The 22,864-nt window shown below is 38.8% G+C and overlaps 1 protein-coding gene across 1 annotated transcript; it reads left to right on the top strand.

The window, feature by feature from the left end:
- Positions 1–10,871: 10,871 nt before the first annotated feature.
- Positions 10,872–17,062, top strand: LOC125488520. Its single transcript, XM_048629466.1, has 2 exons — positions 10,872–11,389; positions 16,195–17,062. The coding sequence occupies exons 1-2, from the start codon at positions 11,217–11,219 to the stop codon at positions 16,814–16,816; spliced, it is 795 nt and encodes a 264-aa protein (XP_048485423.1). The 5' UTR covers positions 10,872–11,216; the 3' UTR covers positions 16,817–17,062.
- The last annotated feature ends 5,802 nt before the right edge of the window (positions 17,063–22,864 follow it).

Below are 22,864 nucleotides of genomic sequence, written 5' to 3' on the forward strand. Positions count from 1 at the left end.
TCAGACGACACTGAGCGCCGAGCACAGAGCCCGATCGCGCATGCGTGCTACACATTTCAGAACTAAAGGTAACACCTCGGTACAATCCTTATTTTGTTCAGAGTAAGACTGAAAATTTGGGCTGAAAGTTATGCTTCAAGTGTCGTCCACTGTACACGTTCAGAAACGAACAACTGAAAATTACATATTCAGCGTAGTTAAGATAACTCTCGAAGACCTATCCAAGTTTGTGCGAGCGATCAACGAGTTGCTTAACTGGGGAAATTAATTGTAAACGAGAATTTGGGCGGTTTATGGCATTAGGCGTTATTTGGATGCAGCGCCGTGGCCTATTGAACGCGTATGAATAATGTATTAACTTGCAGCGCTTTACAGCTTTTTTTCCTTTTCAGTGCCTGTTCCTGGCAGTGTCTGTGGTGCGGTATAAAAACGGTATCCTTGCGCTTTATGGTATGAAAATACCTAAATATAACCGATAACATATAAGTATGTACATATTATATGGGTACAGTAAAACTGTTGATTAAAGATGATAATGGATACTTTGTGTTGCACTCGACATACCGAGCTGTGTCTACTCGAAAATCATCGAAAATCGAAATTAAATAATTATAATCTATACTGTTCATACTTATCACAACTTTGACGAAACAGTAGTTTCATTCCTTATGTACTAAATCATTTCAAAAGTCGCACGACATCAGGAAAGGGTTACAAAAAATTGGGACATTGCAGGGAGATAAACCATCGACATTCGTACAAAGGGGCGCTGTTACAAGTTGTTTCAATGAATGGATGCAAAGAAAACAAGTGGACAGCCAACCGGTGTTTGTTCCGTGCATGGTACCTACTATTTTAGTATTTAGCAGGAACACCCACACCTTTGTATAAAACGACCCACGGCTATTTAGCATACAGGCTTTAGCAAAAACCAGATTGTAATCTAAAAACCGGCCCATCAAAAGCAAGTATTTAATATAAATCAAGTGAAATCTTTAATGACAAAGAAAGCACAAAGGAAATGAGAAATGGGAGATAAAAATGCGATATTCTGCCGCTATCGCCTCATCTAAAACCATTTTCCGCATTAACAATTCAAATTTTGCTTTTGTCCAAACCCTCATCGTGATACTAATTATTTTTATGGAAAAATCTGGATTCATGATTTAATTTCCGCCGCGGCCAGATTATTGTTTCTAGAGGACCACGTTCACTGACACGAAACCTGAACAATTGATGAAATACTTACTGAAAAAAAAACGATTGTCCAATGTTTAAAGAATTTGGTAAGTGGCCAAATAGTGATCAAAACAATTACATTATTATTGAAATTTTTTAACACAGGCTACATACATTTTAATCGTATCAATTTAACTGATAATGATAATCTATTAAATATTATGTTTACGTCATCTTATATTTTTTATGAATAAAATACCTAAATGAGCCTTCCACAGAGCTCTGGTTGCAGGACGCTTCACATAAAGTTAAAATCTAAATTACTTTTTTTCGTGCTTGGCTTCGGACTGATTGCTTTTATCAGATCCCTAAACTGAAACCTTAATTAACTTCTATTCGCTACTGACTATACCATAATATGTGCTTGCCTTTACTATAATATGAAGGTAGTTATATTATGTATAGATTAAAATAATATTGATTACGAAGGCGCCTATACGGTACAGTGGCTAACTAAGGGTACCTATCTAACATTTTTGCCCACATCGCACTCACACCATCGTTCGATAAAATTGGACGGTCCACAGTTTAAAACTTAAAGCTGGCATTTCTAGAGATAAGCAAAAGTTGCCAGTAAAATGGTCCTTATTCCTTTAATATCGTAAGATAGTTGGTCGCGGCAATGAGCCCGGAACCAAATTAAATCCGAAGATTGGACGCAATGTATTTCGACAAGAGAGCCTGGCGACCGGCCAGAAGTAATAAAGACATATTCAAACCTTCATTCTGTATGAGATTAACGCTTCGTGCGATATTCCAAGCTATTTCCCGGCGATGCTGAATTCTCCCGCAATTCTGACCGCTGCGGGCGCGACGGCGCTTCTTGTGAAACGTTGTCAAGTCGCTACTAACTGCTATAACGCTATAAGGTTCACGGAAATCTCACTAGAAATACACTCGAGAGCAATGAAAAAGTTCCAGTGACATGCCACGGCCACGGCAGATTTACATAATTATATTCAGATCGGAGCAAGTATTTAGTTACTGCAATATTTTGGCTATCGTATCTGATGTCTTGAGGGGAGAATATAAAATATAGGTAGGAATTAAAACTTAAGGATTTTGTCGGATACCTCAGAATTACTTATTTATTACGCTATTATCTCACTCAGGCTACATTCCTTGTTCTATCATCAAACATGAATGTGCATAATTTGCTACAATGGATTGGAATATCTATTCAATACGTAAGATCCGTCCGAAGTGTTCAGAATGCAGCGCGGCCGCCGAACTATAGCCGGAGCGAAGACGAAAGTTCAAACAAGTTTTTTGTAATCAAAGTACGGTTTAAGATATAAAATGGAGGCGATCGTGAGGGGAGTTGAGAATGTTAGTAGAATATCTGGCGAATAGTAGATTTGTGGGCCGAGCCGTTCGGTCTAAAATACTATAGCTTGAACAAAATATTACATTCACATCGACAAAATATTTATTTTAGTCACAACCCTTATACAGATTTTGACTAAAACTATAAAAAAGAATTCAAGTAGGACTCACTGCTTTATAAGATAATAACTACATAGATACCAATGATGACGAGTACTTTTTTTTTTTTTTAAATCTTTTTTTATTTAATTGGGACTTTGTTCAACAAAAGAACATGTCAGTCCCATCATGCCTTAAACTAATACAGTCACAACAGTCTTAAGTTAAATCTAATCTAGTTAACTAACATATCTTGCTTTAATACTATGTTTTATAAAGTTGTATACACATTTAGCCGAGTCTGACCATGGTTCGGCCAGAATACTACAAAATAAACCTATGTTATAGTTATTATCACTAATCCCTAACTTATGTAACAATGCTTGGCGCGCGCGCTCGTTCCGGGCGCACTCCGCCAGCAGGTGCTGCAGGTCCTCGCGCGCGGCGCACGCGCTGCAGTTGGGAGAAGGAACTTTTTTCATAAGGTAGCCGAATGCATTTAGTGGAATGTGCCCGGAACGAGCCCGATGAGCTATTATAATGTCAGATCTACTCAGTTTAGAATCACAGAACCAAGGCAAACGAGGAGGGTGTGACTGAATTATTTTGTACCATATTCCCTTTTCTTTCGACAACTGATTGAAATATTCTTTAAAAAGGCTATAACACTTGTTTTTATACCTAAATACACTTTCGGAATAATGTGGTAAGATGTATAGTTCCGTACCTTCTGTACTAGCGAGCTTAGCTAACCTGTCCGCCTCCTCGTTCCCCCTGAGTCCAATGTGAGATGGGATCCACTGTAAAGCCAGCTGTTTCCCATCGCTGCTTAGTGTGTGTAGCAGGCGCAGTACCTCATAGGCTATCGAAACACCTCCGTGTCCGGAGACGCATCGAGCCAGATGTTGCAGTGCGCTCTTGCTGTCTGTGAACACCACTACTTTGGCATTTTGTACATTTTGTTCAACATATAAAAGTGCCTCTAATATAGCTGTTAATTCACTGGTCATTATCGACAAATTATTATTTAATTTTATGACGACGATTTACGATGACGAGTACTTATTTTTTACAAAAAAAAACATAGTCCAAAACAAATTCAACTCTTTTGATGTGAACTAAAATAATTATGTTCACAGATAACTTAAAAACAATAAACGAATAGACACCAAATAAACAACACTAAAGTCACAAAAGCTACACAGCCCACAGTTAAGAGACTGGTGGATTTAATTTTACAAAACAAATGGCGGCGAGTAATTCCACAGCGGCCGGTGCCTGAGATGTGACATGTCCCGCCGTATCGTAATTAGCTGCAGGCCACTCTAGTTCATGATAAACGAAAATTCAGGGCGCTACGCTAAACACGATTTCATGGCAGCTCCCATTTGTTATTTTTGTCAAGCTAAAGTGACCCTCCAGTGGTATGGCACATATTCATGCTCATTGTGAAATTATACAAGTTGAGGCATCTGTGAAACAGTAGGTAGCAGGGAATAGCTATCTGGCTTTGATGACCTCTTCGGCGATACAGCCCGCGATCTGCGCTATTTAGTTATATTTCATAACATGCTGTGCCTACATAGCGACAGGATTTTTAATTTACTTATCATTAACCCTAAAATAATTTAAACATATTCAAAGCATCCTCCAGATACAATGACGACAGTGAACTGACCTAATCCTTTTGCTGTAACATTCGGAATAGAATCTTCCGCTCATCCCTTAACCTCTCCCTGTGACCGGCGCGTGGCCCGGCGCCTGGGGGTCACTCTATATGACGATAAACTAAGTTCCAGAGCACTGCTGAGCGAGCCACGACTCCTACTATCTCGTTGTATTTAACGTGCCGATTGCACGACAGCTCTCGTTCGTTATACACTCACGAGAAATGAAAAAGTTCCACTCACAAAATTACCCCATTGTTTTCACACATTTAATAAAAAATGGAATAAAATATTACCGTATTTTGTTGGTAATATCCTGACGCTCTGTTAAATGTACGTGGGCAGTTCTTCTTTTTAACCTACATAATGAGTAAAAAATTATCCCAAATTCGAAAAAAAAAACTATAGCTTTTTGGTGAACTCTTATCATTTTTATGATAGCTTCATGTCTATTCTATCGAAAAAGGTGGTTGGCCGCGTAGTTTACCAATTTTTTCAATATTTTAAGGACATAATACGTGGATAAGCCACAAAAAATTACACCTTCGTCACATTATCTTTTATTTTTTTTAACGAGATAGTCTTCGTCGTTTGAAATGAAACTTTTATGATACGCTAATAAACAAAATACAATTTTAGAAAACATACGAAGGAATGGATTTTTAGTAATAACAAAATATTTATTAAGTAGTTATTACCACTCTGTCACAATTTCAGCTAAAATGAAGCTTGTTTTTGTTATAAATATTTTTTCGCTGCTAATTACAGTAAAAAATTAACAGCATAGACGTTAACATCAATGACTAAATTTAATATGATTTTTCCAAAGTTGTACTATTTATAACATAACATATAAACGACCAAAAATAAGTTGACTACCAGGAGACACCAATCGTTACAAAGTGGTAAACGATGTGACAGAGTTGTTATTCTATTAAATATTAGGCAGGGTTTTGGAATAAAACAGTTTTATTTAATAAGAATAATTTAGTAACTTACATAAAATCATTATGGTTTCAATTTAGTCAAAGAATTAACTGGAGATATCTTTATAATTAGTATAAATAATTAAAATCACACTTGAGAACCTCTGGAGACTGAAATATCCGTATTTCAGGAACTTAAAGGACAAATTTGTTCCAACTACATAAATTAATGTTTATCTGCACAAATAATATTTTCGACAAACTAAAATTAGAAGTAATATAACGAAAAATTACGTAATTTCTTAAAGTTTTAATCAGCCATATTTCGAAAGTACAGAAGTGGCTCTTAGAACTTGAAAAACTATTTTTTTTTCCTTTTTTAATTACCTAAGAAGCTGGAAGGATTTTAATGTAATCATCAAACATCCGATACATCAATCTCCACCATATTAAACAGTCTACCACATTCATCGTCTGTTCTTGAGAACAATAGCACGAAATCACCTTTTTTACTAACGAAACTTTTTATTACTGCAGCGCAAGTGTATTGGACGTTCCTTTCGCTTCGTACTTTAACCAAAACGTGTAGTTTCTCTTCAATTTTTCGTTGATGAATATCCTCAGGTTGGAGTGTTTGGTAAAAATGTGACAGATTTGTCGTGTGACAGAGGGGTAAAATGTATTGCAAAGTCGAATAGTATTTAAACAGAAACATAAAATGTATTATTCACATGTTGATTGCAAAGTAATCGTTATTACCAATGAGTAAATAACATAATAATAATTTAAATATATTTTATTTTAACAATTACCTACGTGACGAAGCTGTCGCCGAATAAACACACGCACCTCCTGTCACACTTTGCGGGTGGCCGATACGCGGTGTCTGGATCTCTAAGGGGAAATCTTACCAAGGGGGAAAAGGAGATCTTAAACTCTGATCGATGGCAATAAGGACGAGTGGCTCAAACAAATATTTTAAATGGCAACCTACGTGACAGAGTGTAACTACTAAAACATTGGGTAGTGAGAGACAATTTTTCAACAATTTTTTTAAATATTTCAGAAATATTTTAAAAATATATATTTTGTTTGACTAAATAAGTAATATCTTCTGGAGTTTAAATAAAATTTTATATTTTATCTCGTCATATATTTTTTTTCTAACATTATGAAATATACGCAGGATGAAGTGGCAGGAGACAGCCAAGATTCGTATGAAATACACCTCTGTCACGCGGATTTACCACTCTGTAACGTAATTTTAAATACAAAAATATAAATTTATATTTTTGTAAACGTTCACAGCCGTTGTGTTTTTAGTACAATGCACGTTGAAATATAAATAAATAAATAAATATTTGTAAAACTCATGATATTTTCCTCACAACTGGTGGAGACACAGTTATGTAGGTTAAAAAGAAGAACTGCCCACGTACTTCAATGTTGCAGAAGGCGTTAGTAAGCTAGCCTTTTCCGCTTAGGAGTAACTTGTTCTTTTTTTTTTCAGTGGAATCTTTTCATTGCCCGTGAGTGTATTATAGAGTGACCCTCCCGGCCCGGCTAGTTGCGATGCCGCGCGTGTCCGACTCCGCGGCGGCTGAATTTATGAATACCCGGCAACTGCCCGCCAACTTTACCCACAAAATTTATAACCGAACAAGCTTTATGGAACAGCGCATTTGTGCAAAGTATCCCTTTACTTTTGGAATCAATTTCGCGTTTAAAGAATACCTTCTTTAGCTACACTGTACGTTCAAACTACCGTACCTGCAGTGTATAATATATTTTTTGCGAATTAATATATTGTGTGTGAAACAGTGTTTTAATGAGCAAAGTACCTATTTGTAAATGTTGTTTATCAGTTAACATTGATCTGATATTATGTTTCCATAAGGTTTCCTGTAACGAGATCGCTTTCAGAAATAAAGGCCATACAAATAGTGCATTATAATGTTTATTCTGTGAATAGCTTTGTTTTGTTATTAAATTATGTTCAATAAAGTACCTAATAATTAAAACAATGAAATGTTTTAAATAAAATAAATCATTGTCGGTAAATTAGAAAAAATAGAAATACCCATGTGTAGTTTTTAATTATGCAGATGATTTTTTAAAATGCTAAGCATAAAATTTTATACTTTTATCTACCAACCAAATCTTTTTTAAGATTAAAGCCACTATTTCTAAGACATTAATCTCCGTTAGTGTCGTGTTTCGGACAGCGATTGAGGTACAAAGCTCTCTCATTAACTTCAGCCCTACAAACCTTCTGCAAGTGATGTTTATGTGTAACATCTAGTACTGAAGTCATCAGCTGCCAGCTAGGCGTCCATAGGCCTCTCTGAAAGACCACAACAATATTTTATTCTTTCTTGACCCCTGTAACTACCTACAATCTGTTTAAAGTCGTTGAAACAGCCTGGGAGGGCGTCCCACCCCACGCTTGCATTGTCGTAGGCTCCACTCTAGTATATACCTACTACTAAAGTAATTCATCTACTCATAAATCATAATACATCATGTGCGCTAAGGAAGTTGAGATAAATAATATCACATTCTAGTATAAGGAAAAACTAAGCACTTTCTTTTATTGGACGCCGACACAAACACCTAGGTTAAAATCAGCCAATCAGACGAAATACCTTTATATTTTGAATGCTGTGACAAACTCTAGTTGTTAGATAAAAAACCGGCCAAGTGCGAGTCGGGCTCGCGCACAAAGGGTTCCGTAGCAAATTACAGTTAAATCAACCTATCTCAAAAACTATAAGAGATACTTTGATCAAACCAAAAATCGTTGAAAGAGTTAATTAGCATGCATCACCTCTATTTTTTTTAGAATTTTATACCCCGTAGTTATAAAAATAGAGGGGGGGGGGGACATACTTTTTACGACTTTGAGAGCTGATATCTCAAAAACCGTTCACTTTAAGAAAAATGTTTTTTAGAAAACTTTATATCATTTTAAAAGACCTTTCCATTGATACCCCACACGGGTATGTACATCGAAAAAAAAAATTTCATCCCTCAGTTACATGTATGGGGGGCCCCACCCCCAATTCTTTTTTTTACTATTTAGTGTCATATTTTTGTAGCGGTTCATACAACACATATTCCCATCAAATTTCATCACTGTAGTACTTATAGTTTCCGAGTAAATCGGCTGTGACAGACGGACAGACGGACAGACGGACAGACGGACATGACGAAACTATAAGGGTTCCGTTTTTGCCATTTTGGCTACGGAACCCTAAAAACAAAAAAAAAAACACGCACTCACGCCTTGTACTAATGTACTCCCTTTCGGGGTAGTCAGAGGTGCATTGCTGCACCCACTGAGTTGTTAGATAAATATACCTAATAAGAAATTTATAATAAATATGATAGGCTCACGTTGGTAACATCCAAGGTCTAAGGGGTAGGCGTGTGGGGCCCCCTTAAAGAAGCAATCCAAAGAAATCTTGATGTCCACACACAAAATTCACTTGTCCGTTATAATATAATAAATAAATAATATATACCTAATGCCTAATGGCAGCTGGTATATTAAACCGATATTTCCCAAAATGTACAATTATTCCGATAATCGCGACCGCGCCGAATAACAATGGTAGAACAACACGACGAAGACTGACATCTTGTCAAAGAAAATTAACCTACCGTACCAAAAGGAGTACATTGATTTCAATATACCCACATACAAATATCAAAAGTGTTCGACTGGTATCGAGGTGTAATGTAAACTCTTTATAGCAGCATCACGATACGCGCAACCTCAGTAATAATACCGACAACCTAAAATGTATTTGGTTATATGGACGGGCGATAGATAGGTCACATAAGTAAAGACTTATAAATAGCTCTCGAAAAACGAAGTCGGCAATTTTCGTAGATTTGACCACGTCTATACCGGTCACATGAGTTTCAGTTCTTTCCCTACCAAAGACAAAAGGCCCTTTTTCGAATTCGTATATACATAAGAAACGAAACTGTTCATGTAAATAATAATATGCCTTCTCATAGTAACAAGGACTTCCATGTTTCGTGAAAACAAACGATCCCTTGATGTTTCCAATTCAAACAGCATTCGGGCCATATTATTTTGTAGCAACTAAAACCCTTCTCTGAGAGCAAATGGTCATAAATTGTTGGACGAAGCGTGTTTTCTTTTCCTTCTCTAAGTGGCCTTATGTAATATTCACAGAAAATTTTGCTTTCAAATAGACTCGATGGCACAAAATGAAGACCACTATTTAAGTCTATCGGATTCGAAAGTAAAGTTAAAATTTCTATTACAAAAAAGGAAATGGCAATTCTCTTATTATTGATATTATAATAATTATCTAACCTGCACATTTAAAGCGAATTGTATATTTACTAAACAATTCACAGTCTTTGAATGAATGTTTGAATTAAAGAGTAAACGGCCCGAAGGCTTGTATGTACTCACTGGGGTTGCGGCCTTTGAAGCTTATTTAAGCCCTAATATACATACCGCCAACGCTGACTCGCTCCTGCCAATGTATGTACCTATACAGAGAGGATACATATAATACGGGCCCTGAAGGGCTAGTACGGGGCGCGTGACAAAAGTTCTCCGTCGCGCTCACTCTTGAAGCTGCGCGATGTGAGTGAGCGCGATGCAAAACTTATGTCACGTCTTATTATGCGCCCCGTGCTACTAGCCCTCGAGAAAACTACCTTAAACCTTCAAGTTAGCTAATGTTTACTTACAGGTCATAATGTTTTATTTTTAACTGAAACAAACTTAGTTCCAATTTTTTTTTATCTATACCCTTTAAGCCAGTAAGGGTATAGATCAAATAGATCAATAACGAATACGCGGTAAATTCACATAGAGACAAGAAAATGTCCGTTTCAAATGATAAAGCAATCACGAGGCATAAATCCCAAAAGGCCGAAACTTTATTTTCTGTCCACCATTTGAACCGGACGATATTTGAAAATTTTTGCAAGCAACTCTAGCCTTTGTTTCTGAGTTTATAAGGTGTATAATAGAGGTTGTTGTGGATGGTATTTGAGCCTGCTCATAAATACGCAGCCGCGGTCAGTAGGGTGCATCGCGACCCCTGCAGCCTGCATATAACAACTTGTGTGAATTGCTCCCCAACAATATTCTGGAGCGCGCGACTTATGGCTCGGCCCGGCTAGCGGCTTGGCTTTGAATCAGAATGGAGGACTCTTGCCGCGGCTAATGACAGTTTTATCTAACTTCTAGTTTATGGCACTCTGTGCCAATGAGTTATACGTACTGAATGAAAACGATATACTAGTTACTACATACATGGCTATACTGATGTGTGTTTAGTACCTATTCTATTTTGTACACAAAATCGTGGAGCAAAAAGGAGCGAGAAGGAAGGAAGGAACACACGCACTCACGCCTTGTACTACTGTACTCCCTTGCGGAGTAGGCAGAGGTGCATTGCTGCAACCACTTTTCGCCAGAGTGTTATGTTAGTCCCAATGTAATAGGGGGCGGGCCTATTGCCATTTTACGGGCACATCCCAGACCCGAGAACAAATATCTGTGTTTAAACAAATATCTGCCCCAGCCGGGAATCGAACCCGGTGTTCACGCTTTCACGCCATCTAACGGATGTGGCGAGAACTACAGGAGGCGCACGCGCACCACAGATGCTTTGTCGTCTTAGAACGTCGTTCCATCATCTAGTTTGTTTCACAGCGCCATCTATTTTATTGCATTAGTTTGTATAATCATTATTGTAATTCACTTGCCTTTGTGACACCAGCAAATAAACATTTAAAAATTAACGAATAAATCAATCATTCTGAGTACAAGCCGTAAACCTTACTATAGGCAGGCAGGACATACTATCGCTGGAGCAGGAGACCAGGAGCGAGGAGTCTGGAACGAGCCTACCACGGGACCAGGATTAAGTACCTGTTCCCAACATTTGGTCCTTCGAGCCGGATGCAGATACTCGAGGACCACGAGAAACGGTCAGGCTTTCTTTCCTTACCAGCCTCCTTCCTCTCCTACAGTGATAAATCGTGCGCTTATCTCAATTCCAGTGAAATCGCGACACGCGGCATCGGCGGCAATATCGGCAGTTTCGTGACCGCACCGCGTGGCATCTTCACCAAGTGAGTACTCCATCTTTCCACTAAGCCCCCAAAATGAGTGACAGTGAATCTAAATCGTCTGATAGTGCTGCTAAATCATTAAAAAATCCGCGCTCTCCTCAATCACGCGAAAATTCTGGTGACCGCATGGCCGACCTCAAGAAACAACGAGGTACCATGAAGGCACGGTTAACTTTATTCGATAAATATTTCATTAATTTAAAAGATACCGAATTAAATAGCACCGATAAGGCCGAATTAAAGTTGCGAATGCAGTCTATTGAGTCTTTGTATCAGAACTTTAACCAAATTCAGTGCGAAATAGAGAGGTTATCCGATCAGAATCAATTAGAAAAACAATTAGAATACCGTGAACAGTTTGAGGAGCAATATTTTAGGGCGTTAGCGGCCGCCGGGGGCAGGTTAGTTGATGAGAGCATGGCGAACTCCACGTGTACTCGCAATACTTCATCTAAATTAGCATCTGTAAAGTTACCAGAGATTAAACTACCGACCTTTAACGGATCATATGATCAGTGGTTAGAATTTAGGAACTCGTATGACACCATGATACATGAACGGGATGACCTGGACGCGATTCAGAAATTCCATTACTTGAGATCATCTCTAAGCGGGAGTGCATTGCAGGTTATCAGTGCGCTAGAATTTACTGCAGCCAACTACACTCACGCGTGGGACCTCCTAACGAATAGGTTCCATAATAGCCGTTTGTTGATCCATAATCATGTAAAATCGTTGTTCAATACTCAAAGTATTCAATCCGAGTCACCTTCACAAATTAGAAAACTGATAGATACCGTTAATCGTAATTTAAGAGCGTTAAAAACAATAGGCGAACCCGTAGATGAATGGGATACGTTAATCATATACCTAATCGTAACAAAGTTAGACCCAACCACAGAAAAAGAGTGGGAAAGTCAAAAAGGCTCCATTAGGTCTGATCAGCCGAGTAGTTCTTCACTAAAACTAAGTGATTTGCTTTTATTTTTAAAGAATAAGGCTGACACCCTCGAACTGATAACGGTTAGTCACAATAAAAATAAATCATTACAAGAACACAAATCTTCCCACGGTAATAATCACTTTGATGCTAAAAAATACGCGGTACATAAGCCCAATCAACAAGTGCATAGTTATGTGTCTAACACTCAAAGCAAGTCGGAGAAAACAATTCGCAGTTGTGCAATGTGTCAGAGTAATCACGCGTTGTATACTTGTGTTTTATTCTTGAATTTACCCGTTAACGATAGGGTTAAGTTCGTGGAGAATAAAAACCTGTGTCCTAACTGTTTACGGTCGGGTCACTCAATTTCAGACTGCACTTATGGCTCGTGCAAGTTATGTCATCACAAACATAACGGTTTGTTACATAATCAGGCTAATAGTAGTAGTAGTTTATCTGTCGTGCGTGCGAATTCATCCTCGCCGGCCGATAACAATAATATTCCCACTATTTCAGCTGCACTGCATAGTCAATCTGAACCTAATTCGAGAGAAAATAGGTGCGATATTGGTTTGCATACCAAGTTGAGAGGTCTGCAACCTACCTTATTGTCCACCGCGTTAATAGAAGTAGCTGATGTCAACAACGAATATCATCTAGCCCGAGCGCTCCTTGATAGTGGCAGTCAGCATAGTTTTATAACGGAGAAATTAAGCAAAAAGTTAAAGCTTCCCCTAATACAGTCCACTGTTCGAATTTCGGGTGTAGGACAACATGTCACTAACTCGAGTCAACTATGCGAAATAGCTATGAGATCTAAATCGTCTAGTTACAATACAATGTTGCAATGTCTCGTATTGCCTTGTATAACTTCTAATCTGCCCAGTGTAGGTATAGATGTAGATAGTTTATGTATGCCGGAGAATATACAGCTCGCAGATCCCACCTTTAACATTCCGTCAGAGATCGACCTACTTATAGGCGCGGATAGGTTTTGGGAACTGTTAGAAGGAGAAAGAATTCGATTACAAAGCGGACCTTACTTACAAAACTCTAAATTAGGTTGGTTTATTTCAGGCCGCATTGACAACACGAACCTATCGAATAAGCAACAGGTTCATTGTTATTTTACATCTACGATAGATAACGATTCGTTAGATTTGCAAATGAGAAAGTTTTGGGAAATTGAAGAAGTCCCTATAACAAAAAAGCTCACCGCAGATGAGCTAAAATGCGAAGAGTTATTTTGTACCACGACTACTCGCGACGAAACAGGTAGGTTCTGCGTTAGGATTCCCCTGAAAGAATCAGCTGACGCGCTCGGTGACTCATACAGCACGGCGCGAAGCAGGTTCATGTCGCTCGAGCGTAAACTACAACGTTCGCCCGAGTATAAACAAATGTACTGCGATTTCATGAATGAATATGAGTCGTTAGGTCACATGACACGTATAGGTATAGATAAACCCGAATTACCTAACTACACTTTATCGCACCACGGGGTATTTAAAGAGAGTAGCTCCACAACTCGCTTACGTGTAGTTTTTAATGCCTCGGTGCCCACAAAATCCTCAAAATCGCTTAATGACATTCAGTATTCAGGTCCAGCGTTACAAAACGATATCTTTTCTATATTATTGCGATTTCGTCAGTATAAATACGTCGTTTGTGCTGATATCGAGAAAATGTATAGACAGGTTCTCATTCAACCTGATCAAAGGTCATTGCAGCTAATTGTCTGGCGCGACTCGCCGGAGGATCCCCTAGGAGTCTATCAATTGAACACCGTGACTTATGGGACGGCCTCAGCGGCCTATCTGAGTATGCGCTGTTTACGTCAGTTAGCGTCGGAATGCGGTGATGACGTCATCGCTCGCGTCATCAATGAAGACTTTCTGGTAGACGATTTAATTACCGGTTGTGATGATTATCAACAGCTACATAGTATTTGCGAAAAAACGTATCAAGTATTAGAAGCTGCCGAATTCATACTAAGAAAATGGACTTTTAATTCAAAATTTTCAGAAAATAGTTCAACTGAAATGTTTATGGGAGAACATACTCAGAGTAAAACGCTAGGGTTAGGTTGGCTAAACACGACAGATGAACTGCACTTCACAACAAAGGTTGAGAATGCACCTAGGTTGACTAAACGAGTCATGTTATCGATTATATCACAGATTTATGACCCATTAGGTTTATTAGCGCCAGCAGTAATTATTTCCAAAATTCTCATTCAGAAATTGTGGCTATGTAAGATAGATTGGGAAGATGCCGTACCAGATAGCATAGTTAAAACTTGGAACAGTTTTATACAGACGTTGAGTACTTTAGTAGAATTGAGAGTTCCTCGTTATGTAAGGAGTGAGCACACTCAACACACGGAACTGCATATTTTTTCCGATGCATCTCAAGATGCATACGGCTCTTGTGCTTACATTAGAAGCTACGATGACCTATCCGAAGTTACGGTGAAGCTACTCTGTGCTAAAAGTAAGGTAGCTCCCTTAAAAGGTTTAAGTATACCACGATTAGAGCTATGCGGGGCGTTAGTAGGTGCGAGATTATGTCATAAAATTGTAAACGTTCTAAGGTTGAAATTCGACCGCATTTATTGTTGGACCGATTCTACTATCGTAATTGGTTGGTTGCGAATGTCTCCACACTTATTAAAACAATTCGTACAAAATAGGGTGAATGAAATAAATGAGCTTACTGGAGATCTGACCTGGTTACATGTGAATGGACTACAGAATCCCGCAGACCTATTGAGTAGAGGTCTAAATCTAAGCGAGCTTAGTCAGTCTAGTAGATGGTGGCATGGTCCCTTATTTTTAAAGGAAAATAATTTAAATTTCAGCCAACACTTGCCTAATGAGCTTCCTGAGTTACCAGAATTGAAAACGCAAACTACGTCATTAATTTGTACAGTAGATAATGTGTTTGACTTTGAAAGATATTCAACTTTGAATCGAATGAAACGTGTTGTAGCATATGTACTTAGATTTATTAGCAACACTCGGCCGCAGCGCGGACAAAAGACGACCGGCCCGTTATCAGTAGATGAGATAACGGCGGCTGAGCGCGCGCTAATTATTATTGCTCAAAAACAGATGTTTCCGGAAGAATATCATAACTTAGAAAACAACTTACCTATTTCAAATAAAAAAGGTTGTTCTATAACGGGACTTAACGTATTTTTAGATAAGTTTAAGATAATTAGAGTAGGCGGCAGATTGTCGAATGCCACTGAATTCGATTATAATAAAAAGCATCCAGTATTATTGTGTAGTAAACATCGGTTTACGCTTCTGCTAGTGAGAGACGAACATATACGTTTACTTCATGCGGGGCCTCAGCTGTTGCTAGCGACCGTGCGTGAGTGCTACTGGCCGCTCGGGGGTAGGAACCTGGCGAGGCAGGTGGTGCGGCGATGCGTCATATGCTCTCGTCTGAAAGGTAACACGTTGACTCCCATCATGGGAGACCTACCTTCTGAACGTCTTCACCCGGGTTATCCGTTTATGTACTGTGGTGTTGATTACGCAGGGCCAGTATCAATATTAAACCGTAAGGGCCGCGGCGGGTCTCTGGTAAAAGGTTACATTTGTTTGTTCGTGTGCTTTGTAACTCGTGCCATCCACTTGGAGTTAGTCAGTGGTCTCTCAACTAAAGACTATATTTTAGCGCTGAAAAGGTTCTATAGTCGCAGAGGTAAACCAAAATCTATCTTTTCCGATAATGCGGGAAATTTTACTGGTGTAGAAAAAGAGATTTCTTTAGCTATAAAAAATAATTCTCAAGAAATTATTGATTTTGCAGCAAATGAACAAATTCAATTTAGATTCATTGTCCCACGCAGTCCTCATAGCGGGGGTTTATGGGAATCAGGAGTCAAATCGTGTAAGCATCACCTTCGTAGAATAACCGGTGATTCTAAGTTGACCTTCGAAGAATTTACGACAGTATTGTCATTAATAGAAGCAGTATTAAATAGTCGTCCACTATCTCCACTGTCCGCTGATCCTAATGACCTTCTCCCCCTTACCCCAGCCCATTTCCTCATAGGAAGGCCTCTGACCGCACCTGCCAGCGCTGACCTGACGGGCGCTGCCCCTCACCGCCTGCTACGCTACGACCGAGTCGAGCAGATGCGACAGCATTTCTGGAGACGCTGGAGCAAGGAGTACGTCTCAGAGCTTCAGATCCGCAGCAAATGGAAGACGAGGGAACAGGACCTGCAGACCGACATGATGGTACTGATCAAGGAGGACAATACCCCTCCCCTGAGATGGCGGCTGGGGCGAATAGTGCGGACCTACCCAGGCAAGGACGGCGTCTCTCGCGTAGCCGACATACGGACGGCGCGCGGGATCATTCAGAGGACGTTCGCCAAGATCTGTCCACTTCCGATGCAAGCTGATGAAGACACCAGCGGTGGCGCAGACTCGACGACCTCAACCGTGACTCCGAGATACGGCTGACTGATAGAAAGCTGATGCTTCCAAGGCCGGCGGGATGTTCACGCTTTCACGCCATCTAACGGATGTGGCGAGAACTACAGGAGGCGCACGCGCACCACAGATGCTTTGTCGTCTTAGAACGTCGTTCCATCATCTAGTTTGTTTCACAGCGCCATCTATTTTATTGCATTAGTTTGTATAATCATTATTGTAATTCACTTGCCTTTGTGACACCAGCAAATAAACATTTAAAAATTAACGAATAAATCAATCATTCTGAGTACAAGCCGTAAACCTTACTATAGGCAGGCAGGACATACTATCGCTGGAGCAGGAGACCAGGAGCGAGGAGTCTGGAACGAGCCTACCACGGGACCAGGATTAAGTACCTGTTCCCAACACCCGGGACCATCGGCTCAGTAGTCAGGGTCACTAATCACTACGCCATTCGGTCGTCAAAAAGGAAGGAAGGATTTAAGTTTTAGAGAAATGGATATTCATCTGTGGCCTCATATCATTAGGTAATATTGGAGATGATTAGCAGAAAAATATTTTTATCATGATTTTCACAAACTAGCGGAATATAATTTTCTGTTCGAATGTATGATATAGTTTTATTATTAGAAATGTCCTTAAAAAGTAAAAAAAAGGAATTTAATAAGCCATCTAACGATAACGTCTAGACGTCTCCTTCTAGCCACACAATACATGTTTCTCATTATGTTACTAACATCAACATTTTTAAACATTCGTGTGTACAAACCTGCCTAAAAATGTCTAGTTGGAAAAATTGGCAAAGAGTAGAAAAGAGCACCTTGGCAATGTCAGACTGTTTTTGGGAAGGAAACATTACCACTGGAAGGTCACTCTAGCTAAAGAAACAGAAAATTTCCGAGCGTTCCCTCTTTAACCAAGAAGCTACTGGTTCTGTTATTTTTTTGTATAACTAGAGTAATCCTCTCGAAGTGAAGCAGCAGTCAAGCAGACTGCATCGCTAAAGCCTACAGCGGATTAAGGCTGTGAACTACAGGTAGATTTAGCGTGTGACAAACACTAGAACTAGACTAGTGTTGGTCAGCGTGGTAAAAAGATTAGCGTCAGTTTACAGGAACCAGCGGGTCTAATCTGGCTGTTTTCTCTAGGCTCAACAGAGAAATTATTAAAATGTTAAGAACAAAACATTGAAATAAACTGTACTTTCTTTACTACCCACGATTAAGTTTTTTTTTTCAAAGAGACCTATGATGTTTTTAACTTTCAACAACCTAGGAGTCAATGTCAGGCTACGCTCGAGCTACATGTGAGTCGGAGTAGGGTCTCTGTTGCAGCCTGATTGCGAGCCGGATGTAGATAAAACAATTCCTACGCCAATTTAAAAGCTTTTTTGGCTAGCTCGTGACGGTCTCCGCGCTGGCTGCATCGAGGCTTTCATGGAAAAGATTGTACTCGAAATAATAATAATGCGGTTCGGTTATAATACCAAATTTTATTGGTAAACATTAGCTAAGTTAATTAAATGATGATTTGTAGCTATCGGCTACTTATTCAACTTCAACTGCAGCGTCAGGTCGGCTACGTATAAAATACATAATACATAAAATTACTGGGGGGGTATACATTATATAAAAATATGAAAAAATATTTTTTTATCAACTTTAAGGGTTATCTCAAAAAGGCACGGACATAAAGTCTGTGGAGTGATAATAAAATCTTTAAAAAAAAAAAAAAAAAAGGGGTTATTTAATTTTTTCACCTGGAATCGTCAAGTAAACATAACTCGTGGTCGTTCTGACCGTCAAGTGCAGGTTTTGCAATTTTCGAAAATGAAAAAAGTTTAGGTTTCCTTTTGTCATCTGTATACATCATCATCATCATCATCTCAGTCATAGGCCGTCCACTGCTGAACATAGGCCTCCCCCAATGATTTCCACCTTGTCCGATCGGAGGCGGCCCGCATCCAGTGCTTCCCCGCGGACTTGACTATATCGTCCGTCCATTTCGCGGGGGGCCGCCCAACGCTGCGCTTGCCGGTAGGTACGTGGTCTCCACTCGAGGACTCTTCTGCTCCACCGACCATCAGTCCTTCGAGCAATGTGTCCTGCCCACTGTCATTTCAGCTTACTGACTCGATAGGCTATGTCGATGTCGGTTACTTTACTTTACATCTGTATACATTATCTGTCAAAAGTTTAATTATAGTTTCCGCTAGAGGCGCCACTTTTTATGCGAGAAAACGGAAACTTTCATAGTTTTCGATAAACTATCAAACCTGTACTAGACGGGCATGTCATGCTCAGGTCGTAACGGGGAAAAAAGTTACATCCGGTTCAGAGATTTCTCAAAACGGACGTTTAAACTTCTCTGTTTTTTTTTTCAATATTATGCGCTTTAGTTACAATTGTATATTTATGTCATGATGTTATAAATAATTAGGTACGCTTATGCAAATCACAATTATTTAATATCTCACATGAAATGATTTGTCTTAAGTACGAATTGCGACCGTGAATAATTTGAATCAACTCAATTAACTGTGAAATCAGTGAATGATGGATCATTGCGCAGCCAAGCAACTAATAATTACTTGATCAACAAGACAATTTGCTAATAACCACAGATATCGTATTTAGTCATTTGGTTACGTAGGTATTTGGAATTACAAGCCTGCCAGTGTGTAAACTAATCTTCCAGATAGATATAAACATGCGATTGTTGAAATAATATAGCTTAAGAAGTATAAGTACATAATTCTATAAAAAAATGACATGGTATTAAACTAGGTACATACAAAAATACGGTAAAAAATATGGTTGAAATTTTTCAAATTACAGAACTAACCTATTCAACATGAAATAAATTGAGTGTGTTTTTTTTCAGGCATACTAAATTATGAAAAATCTTCCTATTGATGAATATGAGCAAACAGTCAAAGAAAACACCTCCTTACAAACAAATAATTTGGCTAAATAAACTTATCACACCTCTCTTATTAGGTCCAGACATAAGAATGTTAGCCAACACGTTCAGGGCTTAGCTTCCAACAGCTTACATCAGTTTAGTTCCCATTGTGTTGAGATCGGCTAAGCCATTGAGACGACGCGGACAATAGACGCTGCTTGCTGGTGTGTGTTGCTTCTAGCGTGGTGACACGATCGACTTGCCTTTCCGATACTAAGACCCGGTTTCTCACTGGAGTAAATCGAAGAAAGCAAGGGCTTAAGGTATACTGAATGACTATCACAGCGCTGCATTCCAAGGTGAAGTTTTGCTTAACTTGACGATCCATGCATCCTTGTTCTACATTCAATGCAACTCCATCATTAGCAAAAGTAAAATTTATGTAATATCTAACAAGAGGAAATGATGAAATTGCAAAGAAAAACAATATGAGAAACTAGACTTTTCATAAAAACAATAGGAAAGAAACAATTATTATTTTCCACCGCATATTTTCTCTCTGCCAGCGGAAATGTAAAGAGATACTTATCAAAGGATACAGTTTAAGCCGAGAGCCGCGCACAGCCCGTGTTTACCGCCGGAACTAGAGACGAGAAAGAATCTCAAATATTACATAAATTGGTATGGGTGATTTCTATGAATGTTTTATTTTTAACATGAGTGTTTTTAGATGCGGCCGTTTCACAAGTGACCCATTGGATAGACCAGATACGATATCCTAAATTATAAATATACTTTAACTGGGTATAACCTAAATAAACCTACGGCTACGTGAAGACTTGGTTAAGCTGGCAATCGGGAAGGCTTTAATTAATCCACCACTTTTTCGCAATCAACTTTGTTGCCATGACGACTATTCTTTATCCGATTTACGTTGAAATGGCTACGGCTAGGGCCTTGAAATGGCAATTCTCTGCTGTAGTAAATGTCTTCCGTAAAGCGTCCTGGAGCCTGATTCCTGCTTCCTCAGCGGTGCCGAAGTCAATTCGGATAGTGCGATGAAACGCCACGAGTTAGGTACAATTCAGCCGAGCCAAGATTGGCGGATTGCAAGCCTTATACAAAATGGCCATACAATCATGACAATATAACCGTGCCAAGCATAGGTGGCTGTTTAAAAAGGACGTTTTCTTGACGGCATCTTTAAACAAACCGATGACATGATAGTTTTAAAACAATTATATTCGGCTTGGCCTGCGGCCCCCGCAGCGCGGCAAACTATTTTCTTACAACTTTAGTACCACTTGGGCGTCGCCGCTATCGTTTTGGAAACGCTGAGTTAGAATGAATACGGCTGCTGTGCCTACCTGGAATTATACTCTATTTCAGTTTAACATCTTTGTGTTATGCTCCTAATTACGGGGTAAGATAGCTAACAGTGAGAAGTAACGGTAATGAAGGGAATGAATCAGCAATTCCTGTAATTTTCACGAGGAAGTTTGCCCGGGTTCGAGACTCAGCGTTTTAATTTTAAGTAGGTACAATGGATGCTATTTAATTAACCTACTAGCAGCTGTTATAATAACGAATGAAGGTAAATTATTTATAAATATTAAAGAACTTAATAATTATTATTAAGTATACAACAGAAAATGCGTTTTTAATGTTGAGACCGCTTTTAATAATCCATAATAGTCTACTACAGTTTTAAGTGAGCTTCAATTCGCTTTTATACATACAGTAATTTGTGAAAATAATAAACCCTTTATCTTTATCATGAAGACAGAAATTATATTCGAAAATTAAATAAGTAAAACATTAGAACACAATGCTCATTTCAATAGTAAACAACTAAAAATATATTTGTTGTAGCGATAAGCATGTGTGTAATATTTGTTATTATAATCATACAAAAAGGGGATCTAAGCGACTAGATTCGAAGTATACAAGTTGAAAAGTAAAGTTGCGTATCGACCTCAGTTTTACACGTATACATTGACCTGGGATTATGTAATTTACCTCATGTGTGAAATGTGATTACTTCTATGGACATACACGTGAACATATTCTCAGAAATCGAATTAAATCGCAATTATAAGTGCGGAACACACAGGTGTATTACCTACTTGGTGGTGAAAAGCCAAATTATTCAATTAAGTACCAGACCAAAATTCCGCCATCTACTGAACCGAAATTAATGCACTCATAAACTAACAGCTCATCCTTATAATAGCGCTGCATGTTAAAATACTTTAGCCAATTACACTATAATCCTACTCGTTATTCCGTTCCTAGGATGCAACGTCTTAAATTAAATTAAGATAGCACTAAACTTTTTGTCTCTTGATTTAAGTTACCATTAATATTTTTAATTATTTTCAAAGTAGATAAGTAAGTTGAAAGCTAACTACGGGAAGTAATCTTGAAAGCTTTTATATCGGTAAGTAAATATTTAGTGGAATATCATGTTCTGGTGACGGCTGTTTTTGGGTACAGATGTTTTGGAAACGGAAAGCATGTTACAAAGTGTCGACAGAACTAACCCTGATCTATTCAAACTGAAATATTCTCTCGAAACACATGTCACCTTAAAAATCTCAACAGCATTTTCTTCTTCATTTTCTCACACGCTACCTGCAAAGAGCCGTAAGTGAAATCACTTCATTACCCGCGGCGCGGCGTGTGGGAGGTGAAGTGGCTGACTGGAGGTGCTGACATCTTGATTGATTACTTCAGAGGCGCTCTTACTGCACTCTGCATTGGTTCATGAGCGGATATAGCCTTTGTTAGAGTGCTGTAAAGGTTGCAAATGCAAAGGAATGTGTGGAGAGGCAATCGGATTGTTATTAGATCATCATCATTGGCCACGACATCTTGATCAGATGATGGTTGCAGCGTCAGTTCACTAGATGGGAAGAGGTTTGTGCGCATCTTTTTCTATGGCTGTGGAGTTCTATTGCAGCTCGACACCATCTGCCATAGATAGATACATAAATACTTACTCAGTGATTTATGATGATATAGACGAAACAGGATGTCAATTCTTTATTTCATATACCTATAAGCACGAATAAAACAGCACAATTTCCAAACGATATAACGCAAGATTGTAAATAAAACTACCAAAAAATATTTTCAGTAGCACCTTATGAACAACTGTGTCTATCCTTA

The sequence above is a fragment of the Plutella xylostella genome, chromosome 23 (genome assembly GCF_932276165.1).
Source record: "Plutella xylostella chromosome 23, ilPluXylo3.1, whole genome shotgun sequence".
NCBI classification, from domain to species: domain Eukaryota; kingdom Metazoa; phylum Arthropoda; class Insecta; order Lepidoptera; family Plutellidae; genus Plutella; species Plutella xylostella.

Bases quoted from the DNA above. Each gene is read 5' to 3' on its own strand.
- LOC125488520 (XM_048629466.1), top strand. From the start codon at position 11,217: ATGCAGATACTCGAGGACCACGAGAAACGGTCAGGCTTTCTTTCCTTA. The intron at 11,390-16,194 runs GTGAGTACTCCA...TGTCCCACGCAG, and splicing joins CCGCGTGGCATCTTCACCAA to TCCTCATAGCGGGGGTTTAT.